The following is a 13,804-nucleotide window of genomic DNA, read 5'->3' on the forward strand; positions in this document are numbered from 1 at the left end:
GTTGCTCAACGTCGGCAAGACACAGAATATCATGTGCACTCTGAGAAACCACTTCAATCATTCATTGAATGAACCGGTGAAGCTTCTGGGATTTAACTTCGATCCAAAGTTTACATGGAGTGCTCATGTGGATGCTGTATGCAGAAGACTGTCTCGTGTGATCTACCTGTTGAGAAGACTGAGGTGCTTGCTGACTGAGGAACATTTGATTATGGCCTATTATTCACTGTTCCATAGTCACATTATCTATGGAATACTGCTGTGGGGACACTCTTCACACTGTGAGAGTATTCTTATGCTGCAGAAGAAGGCAGTTCGGATATTGTCATCCAGTGGTCATCTGGAGCACTGTAGGCCACTCTTCGCCAGACTCGGGATTCTCACAGTTTTTAGCCAGTTCATCTTTGCTTCCCTGGTTGGTATTAGGAATACCAATTTGACAGTGAATTTGAGGGGGTTGCAGAGTGCCTACTCACTTCGAAATGCTCTCGAAGTCAATGTTCCTCGATGTACGGTAGGCTAAGTAAGGCTCAGAACTGTTATCCCAATATCGCTATTAAAATGTTTAATATGCTACCTCCATCTGTGCGTCATTTGAGTGACAGTGAGTTTAAGAGGAGACTCAAGTCCTGGCTGCGTGCCAGACCATACTACTCCTTGAGTGAATTTTTTCAGGAGTCTACAGTTGACATTATTAGTGGCCATCACCGTGTTTAGCCATCTATGCCATTATGTTTTATTTTTTTGACGTGACAGTGTTGTCAAAAACTTCTGTGTGATATTGTATTTTTGACGTGATGACCAACCCAGCTCATCTGGCTGGTTAATGGTCCTACAAATGAAGATTGAAGATTGAAGATATACTATATTATTCTTGTCTCTGGTAGTATCTATATAGTCTTAAGATTCATGAATTATTAAAATAATAAAGATAATAATTTATAAAAACCTTTGATTTGATATCTCCTACAAGACTCCAAGTTCTGCAATCACTGCTTTCTGGGATGTCTCACGTACCGGATGTATAAATTTTAATGATTTGTAAACAAACAATATTCCTAATTTTTCAATAAGCTCACTCACTACCAGGACACAATTTTATTATTGAATCTCTGTCAATGGAACTATAATTATTATTACGAGTAGATTTGAACAATGATTGTTTTTCTTTCTTGCTGTATTCATTATTTTCTACTTGTATTTCTTGATATTTTGACATTAATTTATAACCAGACTGATAACATTGTTCTATTGCATATTTCTTCTTACACTAATGCATGAAACCTGTCATTTTCCACAATGAAACTTTTGCTTGTAATTCATATTTACATATATGCAATATTTTTCTTTCTTGCAATGGAGTCATCTGACATTTTGTATCGATTGTGCTGTGAAACTGCGCTCTGCGATTGGTTTCCGTATGCAGCAAACAAGCAACGTCACAATATGGCCTCTGCCCTGGCTGGTTTCTGCTTTGTATAGATGAGCTGATGAGGTCTAGTGAGGATTGAACCCACTTGGCCATGTTCGTGTCCCGTAATTTGTGAAGTGGATTAATCATCGCTGTTATTAGTCCTTAGCAACATTTCTAAATTCTAAATTATAAAGACTTATATTGTTCATATGTTACACAACATGTCGTTACAAAAGTGTGTACAAAGTAGCGAGTATGTAGTTGGTGGTAAATACCGTTTAGTTCGTAAAATCGGTAGTGGTTCTTTTGGTGACATTTATCTAGGAATCAATCTTGGTCATGGAGAGGTAAGAAAATTTATTGGAAAAATTTTAACTGTTTTAAATTGAAAGATCTCCACTAGGTGCTGTTTCATGACAGAGCCCAGTTTATCATCTTTTGTAATTTTATAATATATGTCAACGCTTATCAGACAATCTAAAACTTAATCATTTTAGTGAAATTTTACAAAATTGTACAATTTATTTGATAAAATATAGAGATCACTATAGTAGTTCCAGGCTGCTAATAATAAAACCTTATTGTAAGCGATTTCAAAATGGCGTCGTTATCTCGTATTGTTAACCTGAAATAATAATTCATTCAGGCTCTTATTATCCTTTTTTTACTTTAGCTTCCCCAAATATATGATTAAATGCCTTGAATGAGCAATGTTCAATAAATATTGATAACTGCTCTTTTTATTTCTAAAAATAGTCATGTAATTTGTATTTGCCCAAAATTCTTCTTGAATTTTTTTAAAAAATATATTAAACGATTACTTATTATTGCAGTATCTGTTTACTTTACTATCTCAAGTTTAGTAACCAATCACTATTAGGCTACAGTAAAACGTCAATTCGACTTCTCTTGAGATTCACTGTCCTTGTAATTCATTAATCAAACGACAAAATTTTTTTTCATCTCTTCATTATTCCAAACTATGTCCTTTGTTTTGCAAATCTGCAATGTGCAGAATATTTAATATTTAGGCCTGCCTAAAATCATCCAAGTTTTACTTGAGATCTCAACGGTAATAACCTATATTAAGCTTAAGTTTACTAAAAACTTGCTATCATTGTACTCTGAATGATTTGAGTTTAGCTTTACTAAAAAAAGAAAAAGGAGGTTCTTTTTCTTTTCCATAGTAAGAATAATAAGTTAATTAAAAGCTAATCCCTCAAGCTGTATTTTGCTAAAAACACCTCCGTTTTTAGAAACATAACTTTTTAAATTAATAAATATTACTCTTATTCATTAAGGGTTTGGTGTCAGAATGACACAAATGCTTATCAGTCAGCCTATTAGTATGATTTGTTTATGCATTCTTCCTTGCATTAAAGTTATACATTAGTTATACATTTAATAAAAATTTAAATAGACAAATTTGCATTGAAATACTATACTTATTGCAGTTTGAAGTCTAACCAACTTAGTTATAATTGTCTTTTTGCTGATTAAATAAAATTAAATTGTGGCTTATTTATTTTGAGATCACATTCAAGACTTTGTTATTTGCTATAAGCAAAAGCTTTAATAAGATAATGCAATATACAAGCTCTTTTATTTTTTTAACTAGTTATACACAGCTTTTGACAGAAATGTTGAGCAAAAAACATTGTAAATATTTATATTAAGATTAATACAATAGTAACAGTTCTGTTTTGTTTTATTATTGTCAGTATTTGATATTTACAAATAAAAGTTTTCTTTGCTAATATTTTATCATAATTACAGGGTGACCACAAGGAACATTAACATTTTAAAAATAAATAGCAATATTAATATTTCAAGATACTGTTTATTCAAATTGAATTAGTTGTGAGTATGCTATTTACTTTTTATAGAGAAAATTTTGTCAAGAAGGTGAGGTCCTTTTTCCCTGAGGCAATTTTCTATTCTGTTCAGAAAGCTCTTCCACACTCGTTCTAGTGTACCATATCAGTGATCGACGCCACCTCAGTAAGTATCGCCGCTTTCAAGTCATCTAAAGTTATTTTTATTTGTGCTGGAAACATTTGAAAGAGCAAGTTTACCAACATGAACCCCATACTTAAGATGACTTGAAAGCGGCGATACGTACTGAGTTGGTGTTGATTCACTGGAACTAGTGTGGAAGAGCTTCATGAACAGAATACAAAATTGCCTCAGGGAAGAAGGACGTCACCTTCCTGACATAATTTTCTCTACTTAAAATAAATAAATGGCATGTACTCGCAAGTATTATACTCAAATTGAATAAATAGTATCTTGAAAATTGATATTGTTTTTTCATTTCCAAAATGTAAATGTTTCTCGTGGTTATCCTGTATTATTACACATATTATTCAGTCTTTTTCTACGTGTTTTTGTGAATATATTTTTCTGGGGGAATATATCTAGGCTACAGTACCAAAGAAAACAATAAATATACTTTTATAAATTATCCCCAAGTTGACTCACATTAAACTTGAAATACTCCATGCACATTCAAGTAGGTAGTAATTTATACCTTTATACTCTATTTTTATTCTAGTGTTTACACATTTCTTAAACTAAGATTTAATAAATAATAGAATAGCAATTTTACTGCAACTGGAATCAAAACCTTTTATTATAAGGTTCCATTTGTTTAATGAAGACCGCAAGAGTTACCGTAGCCGAATGGATCAGTTGCTATGTTGACTTTGTATTTTCGGGATCGACTCCTGGTCTGACCAAGCTATTTTACTCGTAGTTCATCTTTCCAAAATTTCAAGTTATTCAGTCAGACATGATGATGCATATTATAGATGCAATCATTCGTGAATTTCTTATCCCGTAATTTACGTGTATAGGCTAAACTAATCCTTTCCTTTGTTATATTTTAGATTATATAGATAAGAATATTTCTAGAAATAGTAATGTGATAATTCTTCATTTTCAAAAAGTTCAACTTCTATTTCCCCTCTAGACCTCAACAAATTGAAGAATGTCTCTGCATTCTAAGGCTCAACTCACACTTACGCGACTCAAGTCGAGAAGACACTGCGACTCTAGTCTCCGCGACCTCACGACTTTGAGACTGATTCGAGCGTCGACTCGACATGTTGGTTGAACCTCGACTTAAGTTGCATTTAACCTTTTCATTTTCCATGAAGTGAGGTTATGTTTTATGAAAGAAGTGTTTTATCATTTTAGATGAGACAATAATAAGAATTAGTCAAGACAATATATTCATAATAATTATAACATTTGTTACATGCGCAGTAGTGACGAAATGCATCTCATGATTTTAATAATGTGAGGCTAGAAATGGAGTAGGATGGATCTGAAGTAGTGACAATGAGCAAGAAAGTCGTAAGGTCGAGAGACTGGAGTCGTACGATTTGAGTCGAGGTAGTGTGAGTTGAGCATATTGTTTTATATAATATTGCAATCCTTCACTCCTTCATTTACTGTTTTCAAATATTTAACCCTATTCTCTTTCTATAACTTGACAAATAATGTAGAAGATATCCCTGAATTTGCAGAGAGTTATTGAACTCCATGATATAAGTACACGTTGTAATCAATAAATACCCTCAAGAGTAACAATTTTTAGTATTTCAGTTTTTGATCACAGTATAAAAATCACCTTAGTATGCAATCCAATCAATTTGACGAACCAATGCATTATTGTATCAAGATTAATTCAATACTGTAAGCATACAAGTAGCCTAGTAAGTAAATGCATTTGTTTATTGATTAATGTATAAATTCAACTTTTGAATCACTGTCCTTTACAAAATAAAGACAAATTAAAACCATTAGACCAAAGAGTTTGATGTGAGTAAGAAGTTTGCAGTTGCTCAACAGTTTTTTTGTGATTGCAGGAAGTTGCAGTTAAAATGGAACATGCGCATGCGCGACATCCACAGCTATTATATGAAAGTAAATTATATAGAATTTTACACGGCGGAGTCGGAATTCCACACGTCAGGTAATTTAAAATTATTTCATAATACTCAAGTGCCAACTTCATCAAAATATTGCAGGATGAAAAATATTGTACCGTAATTTCATTATTACTGGGTAAAATAGGTTGAATGTCAAATCATTTGATTGCAAAACAACATTTTAATATAATATTGTAATTTTATTACAATTTAATCAATCTCTTTGCATTAAAACACAAACTGGTGGACTAGACCTCAATCTAAGGGTCTCAATCGCCTTGAACAATGGTCAGCCTTGTATATTGAGTTATTCACGTTTTTGTAGTGGAACGTTCTTGGTTTCCATGAATGAGTGCGACTAACATAAATATATTTAAGTTGCATTCATAAAATTTCTGACATGCAAGTCTACTATAAATTTGTGCACATGGTGTGAGTAATTTCAGATGAATGGGTTTTATTGAAGAGCGAGTTTGTTGTGAAATTTGGGAATTGATTTCAAGTCACCATGGCCTACTTACAATCATTAATATATTATTTGCTATTCATTGATGGAAAGAACACGCTAGGGATGAATGAAGCTGTTCTGGAAGCTCAGTACCTTGAAAAACCTCGATACTTCTTAGTGCTTATCAAGTGCTTGTTTATCTTTGACCTCTATAATTCATAGTTTTGACTGCGATTACTCTCTATGATTCGTAGATTCTGTTTTTTATACATCATGGAAAGGAAAATAATAACAGTGTACTATGCGATCTCCTATACTAACTCATTCTCCAGACATGAGTCATCAACCGGAAATCACATAGACGCCTGACGAAATCATTGTCTATTGACAAAGTTGTCAGTTCAGGATTATTAGAAATTATTAAAGTTAGAACTTATTTTGAAAATAAATGAGAATCTTTAAAAATAATTTAATTGAATTCAAAAAATTTTATAGCCTAAACAATTTTGTCAATATTTTTGGAAAATTTTTATTTTAAAACTTATTTTTGTGTTTAATTTCCATCTTTCTAAGTTTGAATTTATCTGCAGTACATTCATCTATTCGTGTTATCCATTCCAATCTATTCATGTTTTGAATAGTTCATGTTTTATCAACGTTCTATTTTTATGTTTTGATGCTTTCATGATCATTTCTATTTAAAATATATCATCCATGCTCAGTAAATATTCATCATGCTCTTTGCTCAGTAAATTATTTAACATTCTATAGTTCATATGTTTTCTTCTTCAACCTCCATGATTAGCCGCCTCCTCCTCCTCCTCCTCCACCTCTTACCTCCTTCTCCATAACCTCTATAATTCGCACCCTCCATAATTCGTAGTAAACGCTTGGTTCCGTCAACTACAAATTCTAGAGGTTCCACTATATCATGGATGTAATGTAAATATTAAATAATAGAAATAAATTTCTAACGTTTATTCATTTGATGAAAAGTTTGAATGGAAGTAACATACTGCTTGCTAAATTGCTGGTCGAGTTCGTTTGCAAGCAGAAATCTATTTGAATGATAACTAATAGTCATAACATAAGTAATCATAGGACAAACTTCAGCATTAGTTCAATTAATTCAATAAATTGAATAGTAATTCTTGGTAGGAAATAGAATGCACGATATAGTATTATCTATGAAAATTTATTATATTACATTAATTCTCTGTTTCTCATAATGTAGCTCAAATGGGTTACATGAGAAGTAGATAACTTATTATATAGGTTACAAGATGGATTATGAAGGCGAGAGGAGAATTAATTGACTTGAACTACAGACCTTGGATGCCGGAAAGAAATTGGTGCTGTTCGCTATGCAATAAAAAAGAGCAGGAGAATATCTATCATTTTATAGCAAGATGTCCAGTGTTAGGAGAATGGAGAAGGAAGTGGTTGGGAGAGGCACTTTTGCAAATGGATGAATTCAAGGACTTTATGAATGGCAAAAATTGGAAGAACTTAGCATTATATTGTAGGGACGCATGGAAATACCGATGGTTTTTAGTAGATAATTTCAATAATATTGATCATTCGCATTGTGCTTTGTTTTGAGCTTTTCTCTAAATTTAATATTAATCATAGTTTTAGTCTCATAATATGTTTCTTTTATTAAATTCTGATGAAATTTTGTTTAAACTGTATAACTTTGAATACTACTAAAGTCACTAATGTATGATTGAAATATATGCATAACTAAATAATTATGAAACTCCATCTTCAGCTGACGGCTTAGAAGCCAAGTTTATGATTTAATTTATATTTGAAAAGTGTGTATTGTTTTGTTTATGTCAATAAATCATTATTCTATTCTATTCCATTCCATTCTATAGGTTACAAGAAAAGTAATGAATGTAGTAACTTAGTTGGTTTAATAGGAAGCCGGTTCCCCAGTGTTGTCCTTTGCAGCCCTCGATCTGTTGTGACCGCAAACCTTGAAAAATCAACCACAAAACCTTGATTAATGTTTTTGAGGTGAACTTTGTTTATATTTTATAAATATTGATACTTGAGTAATGCCCTGTTTATGAGAAATTTAATGACTAATCGTACTTTGTAATTACTGCAGGGAGTACTAGAAAAAAATAAAGCATGTGCATAACTATTAAACAATCGGACGCGTTTTTTGATGTCGACCATTTTTTATTGAAACTCATGTATTTCCGTTGAAAAAATACATAACTAAAACTACCATGTTAAAGAATTTGTAAACTGTGATGTTCATTATGTTCTATCATAATTATGTAGGATCTTTCATATGCGTTATAATACATGACGAGCTTATCAAATTCATGAAGATATAATGAATTGGAAAGAAAACTTTCAATATGTGAATTTCTCAACGATTAGACTGTTTCCAAACTGACTGATTTTAGAATTATCGATATTTTCAACAGTCTTCATCTTAATGAATCATCATAACTTACTATGTATTTCGTCATACTGTGTCTTTCTTCGTCCTCAACATCTTCCAATACTACGTAATTATACTTCTCTATTTATTATATATTAACAGAAATATCTATCGTAACTTAGTGTATACTTTCTGTGTAAATATTTACTCAAATTTAGTTTGAATTCTTGTTTATAAAAACGCGATTATCATCACCATTATCATCATCATCTTCTCACCGACCAATCCACCTTCTCCTCGTTCCCCACAACTCTTCTACTGTAGAAAACAAAATCTTCCTCCCTATCCTCCTTCCCCACAATTCTTCTACCGTGCAACAAAATCTTTGAATCGGCTTGGTGAAATGAAGGATTATTTGTTTTAGCAACAATTGATTGACCCATTTAATTCAGTCTTAGAAATGAGAGGTCAAACTATTTCGTGTTTCAACGGAGTCCTTGTTTCACCTCAAGGAACGAACGACCTCTCATTCTTAACTGGATTTTAATGCGATATGTAGGTTTTCCATTGCTCTTGTTTGGTTGCTATTTCAATTCATGCGCCTGTTACCCCTTTCTGACGGGTTACCTTATGAAGAGCCGACTCCGCTGAATATCATTGATGAATTTATAAATCGATTTGAATGTGTAGGTTCACTCATCTCTCATCTCCCTTCCCATCACCCACGATTGAGTCTGTGGCTTGATTGGGTATCATCCCACACCAAAACAATCTGTTAATTTAATAAATTAGTTGATTGGTTTATAAAAAAACTACATCTTTACTTACTTACTTACTTTATTTTACTTTACTTTACTTTATAACATCTTTGGTGGATAACTAAATTTTACTTTAATCTTCATTTTTTTAAAAGTCAAATCTTACTTGTAGATTGTTGATTTTTAACTTCGTGATAAATCATCAATCCCGAATATCGAATATTGCATTTCGTTTATCCTAGTAAAAGTCTTTGGTACTGAATAACAAAATGTTAGGGCCTACTTAGATAACGAATTCTATACACTATCTTTATTGCTGCTGTAATGATAACAACATCGAACGCATTCATCTCTTGTGTAAGAAAACGGACATAACATTCCGTGGCTTGTTTTTCATGTGTTAGTGCGAGTACTGTATTGCGAAACAGCTTTGGGTTGTCCCAGTGGAAAAATCGTATCTCATCTGAATATTGTTTAGCAATTCATATAGATTTCTTGTTCATTGGAGCCTGTCTTGGGTGTTGGTCTACTTATGTCTTTTATCAAGGATTTGGTGAAATATTTTGGATGTGATAGATTCTGTTGTGACTCTTGTCTTTATCAAGCGGTGTCCGATTTCGATGTTTCTCCTTTGATGGCGGTCAAATTCAAATCAGCTCTTGAGTGCGATGGGTTTTATTCTATTTTTTGGAACTTGAAGAATCTGGGGGAATTGATGAAGGTATTTTTTGTGATTTGTGAGGGTCCAGGAATAACATTAATATGGCCAAACTTATTTTCATAATTGTTACATTATTATTTACCTATATTGTGTTGCTGCTATGACACATTGTATACGCTAGTTTTTCGTGGATTACAATTTTATTGCTAATTCATCTTCCATCATCAACATCCAGGGTGTTCACGGGGCGGGAAAACCGGGATTGTTGTTTTTGCGGGAAATAAACGGGAATTTTGTCGAGATACGGGATTTTTTTACACTTCCATCAACTAGCTGTTTTTATAAAAGGACAGAATTGAAATCTAACCAGTGGATTTAGTCCACATGAATCATCATCATCATCCAATCATTATCATTTGTTGCATCAGGTACAAGTATGACGCTAATGTTGGCATCACCTCCAGTAGATTGTTTTATGTTTTTTATTATCTTCACTTTTCCTTTATTTAGGCACCTGTTTCATAACATTTTGACTCCACTAATACAGGACTGTTTTATCTTACTAGACCACTATAGAATCTTCGAAATTTCAAATAAAATATCGCTTGTCTAGTGTGTATAATTTATATTTTTTCTGAATGCCAATGATTTGTATCCGGAGGAGTTTATTTACAAATACTTATATATTATAATAGGCTACACATTTAAATAGGTTGCTAGTAATAAATTTATTCCTATAGTTATGATACCACACTATAATAATATGTGTTGGGGTGATCATAATATTCCTAATCTAGAACATGAACAAACATTTTTAAAATATAGTTAGTAATAGTCTTATACACGTGGGAGTCATGTGTTAGGCTGGCCACTAACTGTAGAACATGCATGATACTCAGTTGTCTTCGCTGCTTTATTTGAGGTAGAATTATTTTTCTACCTTTATAATTTGTAATTTTTAAGTTGTTTATTCATTGTTATTGGTTGTTTATTTCATTTTAGAAGCCTCTAGTTCATTATGAACTTGATAAACATGCATTTCCAACAATTAGTGGCCAGCCTTGAAAAAAAATTTGCTCTTTGTTGTTGAAATTATCAGCAGCAAAATAGATTGATTCACATCTATTCAATAATAATTGTAAATACACCTCTTAATATTTATGGCTTTCAGCTGATAATTTATCCATCCAAAAAATTATTCTTTTAGATTATCATTCCGTTGTTTTGCTGAACAGGTTATAGAGCGTATGAAAAGCTGGTAGATAGCATGAACCTGTCACTTGAAATATATATGTTAATCTCAAGTTTTTCGGCTGCTAATAATTATAACAACCAAGACAACATTATTTTCTTGTTTGCATCACTCCGTCGTTTTGCTGAACACATTGTTGGTTATTTGGAAAAGCGAATACGTCAGTTGAACTTGTCTTAGGAATTGGTATACCTTTTATCTATTTTCTGTATAGGGCTACTTGTAATATAAATATAAAGAAAATAAAAATCTCAGTACCCTTTTTTTGAAATATAAAATGAAATATTTTATAAAATATTTCAAAAAAAGGGTACTGAGATTTTTATTTTCTTTATATTTATTGGTATACCTCTATCAGCCGTTCTCAGCTGATAAGCTCTGCGATTTTTACCAAGAAATGCATGGTGTCATTAGTCAGGTGTGAGTAGAGGAGTCCCTTCAATCAGTTTTATAACTGAAGGAGCGACTTCTTTGCCAGTGTGCGTTGTAAATATTCTAAAAAATGAAACGCAGTTGAATTAAGTTTATTTTAGTGGAGCAAATTCGACAATCTTTTTTCAAGTGTGCGTTGTCGAAAATGAAACTTGATTGAAATTTTCAATATATATTAGCGTTATTGAATATATTAGCGCATCAATATGAAGTTTTTTAAATATTGTTATTGTATGTGTGTGTGTGTGTGTGTGTCTGTCTATTTTTAGAGCAAGTCTTTTTTCGAAATGTGGTTGGTAGGTTGGCTAGACTCCAGCGAAATGTTTCAACTTTCACTGTTCTCCATATTATCATTGGTTGGTTGCATGGTTACATATATATACATAATATACTATTGCTGCTTTAGAAGCTCTCCCATATCGGATTAATTGCAATTTTATCCAGCAGTATTCAATGTCAAACTTTTGCGTTTTACTGTATCAAACTGGATGCTTGAAAGATTGGTTATAATAAGATGACGATTAATTGAATAAATATGGTCTTCTGACTTCCTTGTCTTTGCACTTCTCTCTTTCCCTCTTCTAGTGCTTCTTTCTTTTTCTGTTCTATATCTTCCATCTTATTTCCATGCAGTTCATCACCCTCCTTTATTTTAATCTTCATTTCAACATCCAAATTCTGTTCTTCTTTGTTTTCTTTTTGTTTATGGTGTTTTTCCACTGTACCCGTCTTCTTCTGACCTCCCTCACTCACACCTATTCGTCCACTTATGAACTCTACCATTCAATTATTGATTATTTATTTTTATTTTCCAACCATTTCTCTTTTCTTTCTCATGCTTCTCCAACTTGTTTCGCTTTTTTATTAGTCGACCACTTTTTACTTTTTCTACCGTTTCCTTTTCCTTCTTTTTTGTTTTTGTTTTAAATCCATTCTGTGCTTAATCAAGGGACGAGGCAACAACATGGTTGTCACACCTGTTTGTGCGTTGCCGAAAAAACTAAAACAAGCTTGGTATCTCTCTCTCTCTCATTCTCTTTCTCTCTACTCTGTGTTGTCCGGAAGTCGATGGGAATCGGCCCAGCTTCCTGTTGTGGCAAGACAGTAGCTTCACCCCACCCCCTCTCACTCCAACTGGTCATACTCTTGGTATAGTGTAGACCAAAGACAATACTATGTAGTATTGGATTTGGCGTCTGTTGAACCGTTTATAAAAAATATACAGAAGTGATGCATTTTCCACCACGAAATACGTTTTTATATGTTCTCCTTACTCCTCATAATTTTGTTATTTTTGTTGTAACCAATTATTTTTAATGTTTTAACTTGATTTATAATTTCAACAGTAATTAATTTAGTTCAATTTTGGTTGATTACTTTTGTTGAATAAACTTTTGTACAATGGAAAATTTTATTCACGTTATGCATCTAGCTTAGATTCAGAGTAAGGATTGATAGATACTGTACATAGATAGACTGCCTTTATTTAACCTGGAGGACAAAGTTAGGTCGCAGCCGGCTCTCTCTCCCACTCAACCCTATTAGGCCTATAACTCTAATGCTAATTCACATTACTACAACAACATAAGTAATCTTCTAAATAGAATTAAAAAAAAATCAATAGTAATAGGCCTAAACAAAAAAATCTAATTAATCTAGAAAAATATGTACTGAAAAGTTGGAAATAAATTTTAATCTATTGAAAAAATTAATTGAGAAAAAATGATGAAGGAAATATAATTTTTTGAAGCAAGAAACTAGGAAATCTCATTTCAACACACCAGACACACACACTTCCTCATCTTATGCCCCGATCCGCCCCCCTTCAGCCATGCCGAGACCTCTGCGCCGAACAAAATGTCCGCCTCTCCACACCACACTCCTCACAGACGCTGCTAAGCTACTCCACAGTCTGCGACATTAGCACATGAGCGAGTTAACTAGAAAACATGACATAGGCCTACCTAGGAAAGAAGTATGTCATTCAAATTCATTTAGGCAGTATTCGCCAATGTTTTGTAGTCGTATCGTCGTATGCTTGATTGCCCAACAACTCTTAGTAGATATAATCAAACTTCATGAAAAGTTTCATTGATTACAGTACTGTATAGTCAACGCTCTTAAATATAGCCAACTGTGGAATAATCCTTACAAATCATTCGATTTCCTTAATTTTTTTATTATTATAATGTTATTATTTATAATTTCTAGTACCATAGTAGCTAATTTTTCTAGACCATGTAAACCAAGAAGAACGGGTTTTCGATATTTGAACACCATCATTGAATTTCAATTTCAAACGGCTGACATTTTGTTAGGTATCATGAAACATTTTAATCCAAAACAATATTTTTTTACTTTTGATTTTTATTACTTTGAACTTACTGTATAAATGAGTTCTGGTACAGGTCATTGGGATTTAACGTTGTTCTGCAGCTTTTATGAATGATTAGGCCTATTGTAAAACAGATAATTGAATAAATCAGATGTGCGTGCCTGTGAG

General features: G+C 32.6%; 1 protein-coding gene across 1 annotated transcript in view; it reads left to right on the forward strand.

Moving 5' to 3' along the window:
- The first annotated feature begins 1,403 nt into the window (after positions 1–1,403).
- Positions 1,404–13,804, forward strand: part of LOC111062278 (casein kinase I-like) — a 31,581-nt gene continuing 19,180 nt past the window's right edge. The window contains exons 1-2 of the mRNA XM_039432104.1: positions 1,404–1,761; positions 5,287–5,393. Coding sequence (XP_039288038.1) covers positions 1,624–1,761; positions 5,287–5,393 — 245 coding nt within the window. The 5' untranslated portion in view covers positions 1,404–1,623. The remainder of the gene's footprint in view (positions 1,762–5,286; positions 5,394–13,804) is intronic.

Source organism: Nilaparvata lugens, chromosome 1 (genome assembly GCF_014356525.2).
Source record: "Nilaparvata lugens isolate BPH chromosome 1, ASM1435652v1, whole genome shotgun sequence".
Lineage (NCBI taxonomy): Eukaryota > Metazoa > Arthropoda > Insecta > Hemiptera > Delphacidae > Nilaparvata > Nilaparvata lugens.